Raw genomic sequence first — 13,291 nt, forward strand, 5'->3', positions numbered from 1 at the left:
AGACGAGTGCACATTGTTGATAAAAGCATACAATTATTAGATTTAATACAGTGCCTCATAGCTGCTAGTTCTATAGGTATAGGTATTTTTATTTATTTATGGCATATGTAATATTTTACATCAGTTACTTATCTGTAAGGGAAATGTTTTCCTTTCTTCGCTATACAAATCTCGTTAATCAACTGAACTAAAAAAGATAGAGGTTCAAAAAAAGGAGGAGATTCTCAATTCGACTGTATGTTTTTTTTGTATGTTCGTTACACAATTTCTCCGCCAAATATGAACCGATTTTGATGATTATTTTTTTTGTTTGGTACGTCATACTTCAGAGGTGGTCCCATAGTTTGGTGAAGATCTGATGAATATCTTCGGAGATGGACTCCGGAACTCCTTAATAGATAAGAGTGAATTGCTCGCGATCAGTGTACTAGCTTAGTAAACAGTAGGGTTTTAACCAAGCATATCATATTTTAATACAATAGGGCCACTAAAAAATGTGAAATAAAAAAAATTCAAAAAAAACCGACTTCAATAACCACAAACACTAAAAAGTAAAAAATAATTTAATTTATTATTATTATGATTTAATATATTAAAAGTTATTGTAGTTTTGGTTATTGAATTTTTTATGAATTCAAGTGTTCATATGTACAATCGGAATTCGGGTTATAACTAGTTAACATAGAGTCACGGGTATTATTTATTAATATTATGCTTAACATGTCTGATTTATAAGAATGAATAAATTGATCACGACAAAACGCCTCCAACCAATTAGTAACAAATTACAACATTTGATCCATAAATATTTTCGGAGCGAGATGTTTTGACCGGTAAGAACCGCCAGTGGAGCGGATTTACATAATTCTTCATAAATCGTCAGCCGAGCGTTAAACGGATCGAGTTAGAGCTCGCCAGCAAATTGACCTTGCACGTATTGAAAATTTCACAGCGTAACCTTGACAATGCAGACGTCAAACTATAAATGCCCGGCTGTTTCTTCATTGTGGCAAATCTATTCATTCCTCTCCAGTGATTTTCCTCGCACAAGTTAGCGTATTACGGTAACAAAACCTATACTTAAAACGTCGGCCTCCTATTCCGGGGTTCGCTTTCAACCACGCACTTCTAACTTTTCGGAATTGTGTATGTTTAAGTAATTAAATAATTACTTTCTTTAACGGCGAAACAAAACGTCGTGAAGAAATCTGCATGCTCCATAAAGTTATCAAAGGTGTGTGAAGTCTGCCAATCTACGCTAGGCCAGCGTGGTTCACTGGCCTGAATCCTTTTCATTCAAAATAAAAACATTTAAACTTTTACTACTTTTTACATTCTGAGTAGAGATATTGGGGCCGATTCTCTTGTACACAATCTCTAAACTAAACTAAATTAACAGGTCTAAATCTAGTGCCATCCTTTTCCGCAAGCAAAATTATGAAAGGGATAGCAATAGATTTAGGCGTGACATTTTAGTTTAGTTTATAGATTGTGTACAATGGAATTAGCCACAATATGTGCTTAGTAGTGAATAGTGATAGGTTGAATGGTAAGATGGTAATAAAAGCCGATCATATTATTTCAGAAGCTAAATCTAGTAAATTGCTTTCAGAGCTGAAATGAAATCGGATTTGGCGTCTAGACTCTAGACATTCTAGTCACACTGGACACACTCCAAGCTAGATTGAAAAGTAGACTCAATGCAGTCCAATCCAGTCCAGTTAGTGGAGTGGATTGAATCGGTCAGCGACTCAACGTCGGACAACGTTGCTTACATTATATATTTACGTACCTATATTAGATCGCTGGACTGAATGGTACCACAATAATATGACAACGCTATAAGTCTAATCTGATATGATATCCTATCGTCCGTCGTCGAAAAACAACATTATAAAACAATTCCTGTTATAATAACTCACAATCTGGCAAAATAAATTATTATGATTACTTACGAATTGCTTGTCGATATACAAAGTAACTTCCATAAAAACACTACTCATTAGTAAAAGACCTTACCGATTTATTCAGAAATGTTTCTTGTTTTAGTGTTCTTTTAACAACTAATCTTGTTATCAAGAAAAGAAAATGTTATATATAGGATAAGCAATTTTCTAGATCTTGGATGAAATATAATTAAGCATTTGCATTGTATTTGACAACATTGCAAAAACAGGTTGTACTCTATATTAGAAACTCCTGTATCGTAAGGGTGTCAGTGACGTGCACAGGGTTTGAAGCCAGGGTAGGCGGACATTTAGGTAGGGTACCTACCTAAATGTATTTACTGGCAGGTCAATGAAAAATAAGCTTTAAACTCAACTATCAAGTGACTTTATGCCTATATGAACTGCACGCCACTGGTGCCTGTCCACTTAAACTGAGCAGGGCGGAGACATCTTTAGCAGACTATTCCATTGATTTAATCCATGGACCAAACAGATTTTTGACTGACGTGATATTTTTCGATCCGCTCCGCTTACGTGGATAACACCCTAATAAATGCTACTTTTCCGCTAGATAAGTTCGATTTTGAGGGAAATGTTTGCAGACGAGGCAGCTTTACGGTCGTAGTACCTACGTACATACTCGTAGAATAATAAATAAATTCACTGCTATAACTACAGTTTGTCCTTCCTACTTATGCCCATTGGTAAATATACCTCGCCCTGTGACCCCACTGTGATTTTTTTTTTTTTTTTTTTTTTAATAGATATAGCGAGCAAGCGAGCAGGCGGGTCACCTGATGTTAAGTGATTACCGCCGCCCATGAACATTTGCAGCACCAGAGGAGCCGCCGATGCGTTGCCGGCCTTTTAGGAATTTGTTGGTCCGCCCCTTGAATAACCCCATGTTATAATCTAGTGGGAACACCGCCGATGGGAGTTGGTTCCACAGTTTGCACGTGCGTGGAAAGAAGGATCTGGCGCAGCGGACGGTCGAAGTGCACCAGACACCCAGATGGTGAGGGTGAAATTCCTTACGGTGGCGCGCGGTGCGGTTGTAGAAAAAAGAGGGTGGAATGAGGTCAAAAAGCTCTTCAGAGCACTCCCCATTATACAGGCGATAGAACACGCATAGAGAGCTAACGTCTCTGCGGTGCTCCAGGCTTTCCAACGAGGCGGTTAGTTTGGGATCGTCCACAAGTCGAACAGCCCGCCTTTGGATCCGATCAAATGGAAGGAGTTGGTACTGGGGTGCTCCAGCCCAAAGGTGGGAGCAGTACTCCATGTGAGGGCGGACTTGCGCCTTATAGAGTAGGAGCCTATGCTCGGGCGCGAAGTACCGCTTTGCTCTGTTGAGCACCCCAAGCTTTTTGGAGGCTAATTTGGCCTTGCTTTCCAAATGATCGCGGAATTGAACCTCGCTCGAAATGTGGACTCCAAGGATCCCAATGCTGTTGGAAGGTGTGAGGGGAGTGCTCTGAAAGAGAAGAGGCAGTGTAAAAGGGGACTTCTTGGCGGAAAACGCGCAAACCTGTGTTTTAGTTGGGTTAAATTGCACTAGGTTTTGTGCGCCCCATTCTGACACTTTACCTAGGCAGGTTTCTATGTCAGACACAAGTTTGGCTCTACACTCCTCCAGCACTGCGCGAGAAAGCTGATTGCTGTCTAGACATCTCCGTAGACAGCTATGTGACATCTTTTTAGGCTTTTTAGGGTTCCGTACCTCAAGAGGAAAAAAAGGAACCCTTAATGGATCACTTCGTTGTCTGTCTGTCTGTTCGTACGACTGTCAAGAATACCTATAGAATAATATACTTACGTTGACCTAGAATCATGAAATTTGGTAGGTAGGTAGGTCCTATAGCACAAGTAAAGGATCAAATCCGAAAACTGTGAATATATTGTGATCACACACAAAAAAAATTAATATGTGTTTTACTGCTATCAATTATTTTTAATTGTTTAAACAAAGTAAAAGTATTTATAATGTACCTGTGACGTCCCAGCTCCCGCCAGCTTGGTCTGATATAATAATCCAGAACAACTGTTAGTATTGTTTTCAACACACCACACTTTCATAACCTCAATTATGGAATCTATTAAAAAATCCATTGAAGATCTAACGCAACACTTCAACTTGAGGATGGCTGACTTCCAGACAGAGTTGAGGACTGCAACTCCTGCGTCGAGTCCAACTTCAGACATCAACCATCAGTTCAACTCATTCCGATCATTTGTTCTAACTGCTCTTGAGAACCTGCAGCTGCAAGTTGAACTGTTGACCCGGCAACATGATGACATGGAGATGAGGTCTCGGAGGAAGATTCTGTTGGTACACGGCGTAGCGGAGGAGAAGAAGGAAGACACATCTGCTTGCATTGTCAAGGTATTGTCTGACCGCTTGGGAGTTTCCGGTATCTCTTCTGAGGCCATTAGCCGGTCCCATCGGCTGGGTCAGCCTAGTGGTGACAAGCCCCGGGCTATACTAGTAAAATTCAAGGACTTCTCTGTGAAAGATAAGGTATGGCTTGCGAAGAAACATCTTAAAGGCTCCGGAATCACATTGTCAGAATTCCTGACCAAAAGTCGGCATGCCTTATTTCAAGCGGCACGCCAACGCTTCGGGGTCCCCAGGTGCTGGACAAAGGATGGCACCATCCTGGTATTAGGACCTGACCAGACGCGGCACCGCATCGGCTCTAGACGTGATTTGGATGCTATTCCGAGTACTGAAGTGGTGACGCAGGCCTCGTCTGCTGCAGCAGTAGTCGCAAGTGCGGCAATGGATACCAGGCCTATTCAAATGCGTTCCAAGAGAGTTGTTAAAAAATGAATTCTATTTGCTCGCTAGCTGTGTACATCTAACGTGTCACATGTATGTCGATCTAAGCGTATCTGTATATATATTTTTTTTCTGTACTAATTACTAAGCTCAAAGGTTTATTTTATCATAATCTTAAAATACTGATTTGTTAGCCCGGTTTCTAAATTTATTATTCGTATTTACAGATTGTAATATGTATTATGATTTTCAACTCTGTGATTGACACCTGACAGTGACGTACAGACATTGACGGATTCACGGCTTGACTTTGACATAGCAATAGCGTTCGGAAAGTGGTATCTATAGTCGGTAACGTCACTTAAAAACTCTCATACGTTCCGGTAGTGTAACGTTATTTATAACAGATACTTATTTGTAATGTGATTTTAGTTTAATTTTTCTTTTTTCTTTTTTTGGCTTGTTTTGATTTAAATTACCTAGACCGTACGATAATTTTAATCAATGTTTGTAAATAATTAAATTTTCTTTTTTTTTTTTTTGTCCTTTTTTATTCTGATATTTCTGTTGATTAATTTTTATACTTAACTTCTATACTTATGTAAATCTCTTTCAGACTACTGGCGGGTTAGGGACCTTTGTATGTATTTGTTTTAATTTTGATATTTGGTTTTTGTTTTTATTCTTTTATTTATTTTATTTATTTATTTTATTTTTATTTATAATTTATGTCGTTAGATAATATAAGTATTACTTCTGATGATTCTGGTGATTTCTATTCTTTGCCGTCAGTTATCGATTCATCTAGTGAGGTTAGCTTTCACAGTACAATATCTTCTATTCCACTTAATGATGCCCTTACTTCGTACTTCTCAGATTCTCTGAAAAATTTCAATGTCATTCACTTGAATGCACAAAGCATTCCGGCTCACTACTCTGAAATGCTTGCGTCTTTTGAATCTCGTAACATTCACGCCATTCTTGTCTCTGAATCTTGGCTAAAGCCCTGCTTACCCTCCACTTCTTACTCTTTACCAGGGTTCGTTCTTATACGCAACGACCGTATTGGCAGGGGGGGTGGAGGGGTGGCGATTTACCTTCGATCTTACATTCCCTTTGCGGTCGTGAGTTCGTCCACTCAGCCTCCTCCCTCTAATGCGGCCGAACATTTATTCATTGAAGTTACACTGTTCCATACTAAAATTCTTCTTGGCGTTTGTTATAGTCCATCTCTACACATTGATTATTTCTCTGCCTTTGAACGTTTACTTGAAAATTTGACCCCGTCATATAGTCATACCATTGTAATGGGTGACTTCAACACTTGTTTACTCAAAGGCGACAATCGGTGTAAAAAGTTACAGTCGGTTACCGATGCGTGTAATCTACATATATTGCCGCTCCTTGCTACTCATAATAAACCCGATTGTGTCCCATCTTTGCTTGACTTAATTATTGTTTCCTCACCTGAATTCGTTCTGAAGCATGGTCAGCACGAGGCTGATGTTTTTTCTCACCATGATCTTTTATTTCTTTCATATAAAGTCCGTCCACCAAAAGCAAAATCGAGAATCCTTCTGCAACGTAGTTTTAGTGGAATGGACAAAGAACGTCTTGTTGAAGATGCTCGCCTTTTGGACTGGTCTGCTGTTATTAACGCTGCTACGGTTGACATGAAAGTCGAATTATTTAACTCCTTTCTCATTCAGCTTTACGACGTTCATGCTCCGGTTAAGCCTATAAAAATCAAACATTTACCAGCACCTTGGCTAACAGATGATCTCAAAAAACTTATTATGAATAAAGGCTTTGCGAAAAGTAAACTTAAGGCCGAAAAGTCTGATAAAAATCAGCGGAATTATAATAAAGCTCGGAATCGCTGCAATACATCGTGTAGAGACGCACAACGACGCCACATTCACAAATCTGTCGAAAACGGCGACCCTGCCAAAGTTTGGAAATTTCTAGAATCTCTTGGAGTTGGTAAAGCATCCCCTAGTTCGCCTCATCAGAATATTGATATTGATCTCCTTAATAAACATTTTACTTCAGCTAGTACAATCGATAACTCAGATAAGGATCGCACTCTGAGTATTCTTTCATCTATGCCAGCTCCTGATTATCAACCGTTTAATTTCAATCCTTTCACTGAATGTGATGTTAAAAAGAACATATTATCAGTCTCGTCTAATGCCGTGGGTGATGATAGCGTTAGTCGTAATATGATCTTACCTATCCTTGACGTTGTTATTCCTGTTCTAACACATATTTTAAATGTATCTATCTCAACGTCTAAATTTCCTGAAGCTTGGAAAAGTGCTCAAATTATTCCTCTCCCAAAAAAGGCTCATGCCTCACATTTTTCTGAATTTCGCCCTATTTCAATTCTCCCATTTCTATCTAAAGTTCTTGAGAAGCTAGTTTTCCACCAATTGTACCTATTCCTAAACAGAAATTGCCTTCTAAATCCCCTTCAGTCTGGTTTCCGGTCGGGCCATAGTACGACTACAGCGCTAGTAAAAGTCACCGACGACATTCGACGGGGCATGGATAATAAACAGCTCACTGTGTTGGTATTGCTGGATTTTAGCAATGCATTTAATTCCGTCGATTTTGACATCTTGCTGAGTCTGTTACGTTCCATTAACATATCTCCATCAGTGGTTGGTTGGTTTCAGAGTTACCTCAGTGGGCGGCGGCAGCGTATTCGCATCGAAGGTATGTTTTCATCTTGGTGCGAATTGCGTGCTGGGGTTCCTCAAGGTGGCGTGTTGTCTCCTTTACTCTTTGCTATCTTCATTAATTCAATTTCCCAAATCATTACTTCTCTCTATCACATGTACGCAGACGATCTCCAAGTGTACACTCAGTCAACTCTCGAAGACTTGCCCTCTGCTATTTGTACTATTAATAGGGACCTGGCGGCTGTCAGTGAATGGAGTAAGAGTTATGGTTTAAAAGTGAATCCTTGTAAATCCCAGGCTATTATTATTGGTGGTGCTGGCTTGATTTCGAGGGTTGATTGGGATAATCTACCAATACTTACATTAAATGGTGTTGTTATACCTTATAGTGCTACTGTGAAAAATCTCGGTGTCTACTTGGACACTACTCTCTCGTGGTCTCATCAATTAAAGGAACTCAGTAGAAAGACCTTTGCTGCCATGGGTTCTCTCAGGCGCCTACGTTCTTTGCTTCCCATTCCTACTAAGATTATGTTAGCTCAATCTTTACTGCTCTCTATTCTCGATTATGCAGACGCAAGCTACATTGATTTAACCGAGGACCAACTTAATAAACTTGAGCGAATTCAAAACCTTGCTATTAGGTTTATATTTGGCTTGCGCAAATATGACCATGTCTCCGAATTTCGTTCAAAGCTCAAATGGTTACCCATTCGCTTTCGCCGGAATCTGCACATTGTTTCTCTTCTGTACTGTGTATTGTTCAATCCAATGACTCCAAGTTATTTAAAAGAAAATTTCAAATTTCTAGGCCATGACAGACCAGATAGAGTTTTACGATCAGCGGGAAAACTCATTCTAGCGCCACCTACACATCGGACAAAATACTTTAAGAATTCCTTCACGGTCACTGCTATCTGTTTATGGAACGAGCTTCCCTCGCAAATCCATCGTGCTGAATCCCTTAACAAATTTAAAATTGACGTCAAAGATCATTACCTATCTCTTTGCTATCATCAGTAACGGCATAGTTTATTATTTAAATCTATATGTGTATATATATCTATGTAGTCTTATGTATGTCTATTATACTTTATTTGTATGTATTAGTGTATTAACAATATGTATTTTATATTCTTATTATATGGTTTAGTTTATTTAGCTATTGGTATTTAGGTTTATTTTACACCACCTCCCATTGTCCATTTGTTCGTTTTTTCCCTAGCGTTAAGGTTGTCTGGAAGAGATCGCTATTTAGCGATAAGACCGCCTTTTTGTACCTACTTATTAAGATTTCTTTTTGTAACCTGTCATTTGTGTTTCTGTGGTGCAATAAAGTATATACATACATACATACATACATGTGTTCATCAACAAATAATCAACTTTCATAGTAAGATTACTATGCTAAGTGGAGTATCATATGAAAGGGCTTTACCTGTACATTCTAAAACACATTTTTATTTATTTTTATGCATAATAGTTTTTGATTTATCGTGCAAAATGACGAAAAATACGACTGTAGTACGGAACCCTCGGTGAGCGAGTGTGAGTCGCACTTGGACGGTTTTTTTTATTCTGATACAAGTTAGCCCTTGACCGCGATCTGACCTGATGGTAAGTGATGATGCAGTCTAAGATCAAAGCGGACTAACTTGGCAGTTTCAATTAATTCCATACCCCGATCGGTTTTTTCACGGCATCGCTTGGCTTTACCGATAGGGTGGTTGGTAACTAGCCAAGGCTGAAGCCTCCCACCAAACAAAGAGGCTGTGGATGTAGTAAAATAATTAAACAACTTAATATACTCACTGCATGTACGGCGTTGGGGTCAGAGAGCCATGTATTGTACATGGTCTCCACATACGCTGAGCTGGAGCCATTGAGGAAAGGTTCTGCCGCCGTGGAACTCTTCAGTCTGTTGACATTTACTGTTACTACTGCGACCTGTTAGAGAAAAATCTATACATAAAAGGAAAAGCTGATTAGCTGACTGACTGACTAACTGGTTGATCTATTAACGCACAGCTCAAACTACTGGACGGATCGGGCTGATCATGTAGATGACGTAGATATCCAATAAATAAATAATCATTTATTTGCAAGAATGTTGGTACAAAAAAGATGGAAGAATACAATATAAAGAGCCTTTAACATTCGAATAAGAAACGATTTTTGAAAATTCAATCCCTAAAGGGGTAAAACAAGGATTCGAACTCTGTGTAGTCCACGCGACGTGCGTAGCCAGGACACGTCAGTTAGTTTAAATATTTGATTATAAACTGGTAATTTAGTCTTATTTCGTGGTTTAACGACATTATTATTATATACATATAAATACAATTATTAATATGATGATCTTTAATTACCGATATTTCACAACCCAGTTGAAGAAATATCATGTTGGAATGCAAGTGTCTTCAATACAATGTACAAGGGCTAGCTTGAGGTTTTATGGTAATATTTTATATGCACAAAGTAATTAATGAAGCATAATAGAAACATAAAATTAATTGTAATATTTTCACAAATTATGTTTTCATTTAGTACAAATTGTAAGCGATTAAAATCGAAACAAAATATGATGAATATACCTAGTCTGACTTTAATCTTTGCCACTGATAATATTTTATCAATGTAAAGGAGGCTCGTCTTTTCACTGATAACAAAGTTAAATAGAAAAAAAATCAAGGCTGCTTATCACTATATTGGTGTCATCAAATCTGATCATATGTAGTTCAAATGGTTCGAAGACCAGTCTCAGATAGAAAGATTGGCCTTCAAGTAAGTACTTTATAAAGTTAAAGTAAAAAGTAAAAGTAATTACTACTAAAACAAAATGCCACACATCCACCAAACTTATCAAACTTATTTATCAAACAGCAACAATGTCAAGTGCAGAATTTATCATGATAAGAGAATTTCTTATAATTTACATGTTCTCATTTGGAGAAAAAGAAAAGAAATAATACAACTCGCTCAAAGTAACAAGCAAAAGTACATATACATACAATATGCTTAATGAACATTGTTTTTGGGAAATGTTTGCCAATTGTTCAAATAAAATTGTATATTCTTAACTATTTACAGCAATATATAAAGTGTATTTGCTAAAAAAAAATTACTTACTTAATAAAAAATTGTGTATAAGTAAGTAAAGTAAACATGTTAATTTAAGTATTTTGCAAAAGCTTTGTACACAGACTGACTACTCTCTGTGATGGAAATTTTATCTATTTATCAAATAAAATATTTATACTTGTAGAGCCAAAATCATTATGATGTACTGTGGCTAGTTCCCTTGTAAACAATTTCTAAACTAGACTAAAACGTATAGGCCTGCCTAAATGTATTGATATCTCTTAAATGCTCCCTGCACTAATTTTAATGTCCTATGGTTTACGAGATTTAATACAACAGAACTACCCCCAATGTGCTAGCTTGCTGGGCATTAAAATTTACTAGTGAATTATAAAACACTTCGCTTCATACATTTACAATTGTTTATTAGACACAAAATGAAATTTAGTACATTATAGATCTTAATAAAATTCTACCTGAGGTTTGTTGAGAAGCCATGATGCAAATCTTTCTGTGGAGCCAGTTCTGGTTGAAGCCTGGAGTGCTATCCGTGCACGATGCATGTTTTAGTCTTGATTTGAAATTCTGGTTTTACTTGTACTGCCAATCCTGTTGATTTCATAAAAAAATTAACACAAAGACAGAAAATAAAAATTTAAAAGCATGTTTTGTTTGTTGTCTTTAAGAATTTATGAGGTGAGAAATGGTACTAAGGTTTAAAATATTTTCCAGGTGAAATTGGTCACATAAATAATTAATTATTGGTTCAAAACTAAAAAAAAACCAAAATCCACAATGAAATTAAAATATCATTAAATTTAACAGGCATTGGCCATAAATCTTGAAAGAATTGTGTCTATTCATCTGAAGTGAAATAATAATGTATTGTTCCAGCCTAAATAGATCAAGGGTAAGGAGGCAGACTGAAATCTAAAAGATTGATGGTCAAATTGCACTATTGTCATAAGTGTAGGCCCTAGGGAAATTATAAGTGAATAGTGATGCTTATCATATTCTTTTTTCTTTTTAAATAACCAAAACATATTTTTAACAATTCATCAAAAGTATTTCATCAATTATCATCATGCTGGTGTTCCTGGCGGCAATCAGTATTGGACAGGATCTGTAAAATGGGGGTGATCAAGATTGGCAATGGTCAATGTGATACAGGGTCTGGAAAAGCCCTGCAGAGCCGCCAACATCAAGAAGAAGAAGAAGGAGAAGAGGAGATTTCATCAATGCTTTATTGAAAATGACACCAATAGGTAAGTATTTGTAATTCTGGCCTTATATTTGCATAGAGAGATACTAAAAATAACCAAAGAATCAAAGAATTTAATGAAGTGATGTCTTTAAGTACTTGGTTGATTAATCTTGGCTGAAAGATAATAGTGTAAAGTAGGTTAGTTACAATGTCAAAGCAACTGGCACACTGACAAGGTATGTTTATTTTCTCTGTCTCTCTCTTAGACTGTTTGTACAGTGAAATCTCAACATGTTTATATTTTATAATTATTGAGAAAAACATATTACTTACATTTTATTTCTCCATCAAAAAATAATACTTAACTTTATTTAAGTTATTTTACATTACGATAAAAATAATTTTCCAAATAAGTACTTAATTGTAAAATCGATATTCCAACTAAAAGATAACTTACTTTTAAGTGATAAAAAGCGTAAAATTAAATATTGTAATGGTTTACTTGATGAATGAGCAGTACCAGTCCCATATGTTATAAAAATTTACATAATATCCAACCAATTTGAAAAACTATTGATTAAGTATATTTAAACCAAAATGCATTCAAATCGTAAGTATTTATACAATATACAGAACTTACTTAATTTAAATGGATATTACAACGCCCTTCATACTTTTTACTTCTATTTTTCTTTATAGAAATTTCAAGGTTAGGTCGCGAAATGTCAATCGTATAAATTGCTAAAACACCTACATGTGCAACTGTGCAAAGCAAATTAATTGCCGAGTTAAATTAATAGGATCCTAGGCTTAGATATTTTATTGTTTAATCGTTCACTATTATCTCCTTTTATCAATAATTTGATGCAGGCGCCGCCGATTACGAGAATGCCATGACTAAGGTAGGTAGGTATTTCACGCAAGGCTTAAAATCTTTTTTGCTACCTACTCACCTTACTGCAGGACTTTCCACAAATATAATTGATGAGAGATCAATACTGAAAACTCGTGATTCAAGGTTACATAACTCACTACCTTTCTATTACCTACGTTAAACGAGAAAAATGAAATGTTAGCACTGCGACATGATGGAAATTAAAAATTATCTAATTAATACCTAGTCTTGATAATATTATCAGAACTGATTTACCTTTAACACTATGAATATGTACTATGTATGCACAATTTATCTTAAATTAAAATGTGAAATAAAATATTCTCAACATCTTTTTCAGTGCTCTTTTTCCTCCCTAAACTGAACCATAGAGTATAGAATCAGACTAATCGGAAAAATCCATAGATTAAATATCTGGGTATGTCACAGATTAAAAAGCTAGTTGCCAGATGAACCTTATCATTTTCCCTAAAATATATTTCCTAATTTAACGTAAAAATACAAAATCTTTAAATACTTGATTGATTTAGTGCTATTTTTTCCACAGGAGCATTATTGAAAAGAATAACACAGCCAAATTGGTACCTACTAACTATTAAGATTATATTCTCGTAACTTTTCTTCATTTGTGATAAGTATTAATTTTATTCCTTTAAAATTGGTAAAATACCTACTTGAACGCTGGCAATAATCAATCTT

The 13,291-nt window shown here is 36.4% G+C and overlaps 1 protein-coding gene across 7 annotated transcripts in view; it reads right to left on the bottom strand.

The window, feature by feature from the left end:
- Positions 1-12,966, bottom strand: part of Ogdh (oxoglutarate dehydrogenase Nc73EF) — a 39,202-nt gene extending 26,236 nt beyond the window's left edge. For 5 of the 7 annotated variants that reach the window (XM_069498730.1, XM_069498728.1, XM_069498729.1 and 2 more), the window contains exons 1-3: positions 12,848-12,966; positions 10,970-11,102; positions 9,225-9,359 (exon numbers count right to left, since the gene is read on the bottom strand). In XM_069498730.1, coding sequence (XP_069354831.1) covers positions 9,225-9,359; positions 10,970-11,056 — 222 coding nt within the window. In that variant the 5' untranslated portion in view covers positions 11,057-11,102; positions 12,848-12,966. Of the gene's footprint in view, positions 1-9,224; positions 9,360-10,969; positions 11,103-12,642; positions 12,730-12,847 lie in introns of those variants that run through there. The other 2 variants (XM_069498727.1, XM_069498726.1) reach the window with 2 other exon arrangements.
- Between the last annotated feature and the right edge of the window lie 325 nt (positions 12,967-13,291).

The sequence above is a fragment of the Maniola hyperantus genome, chromosome 5 (genome assembly GCF_902806685.2).
Source record: "Maniola hyperantus chromosome 5, iAphHyp1.2, whole genome shotgun sequence".
NCBI lineage: Eukaryota > Metazoa > Arthropoda > Insecta > Lepidoptera > Nymphalidae > Maniola > Maniola hyperantus.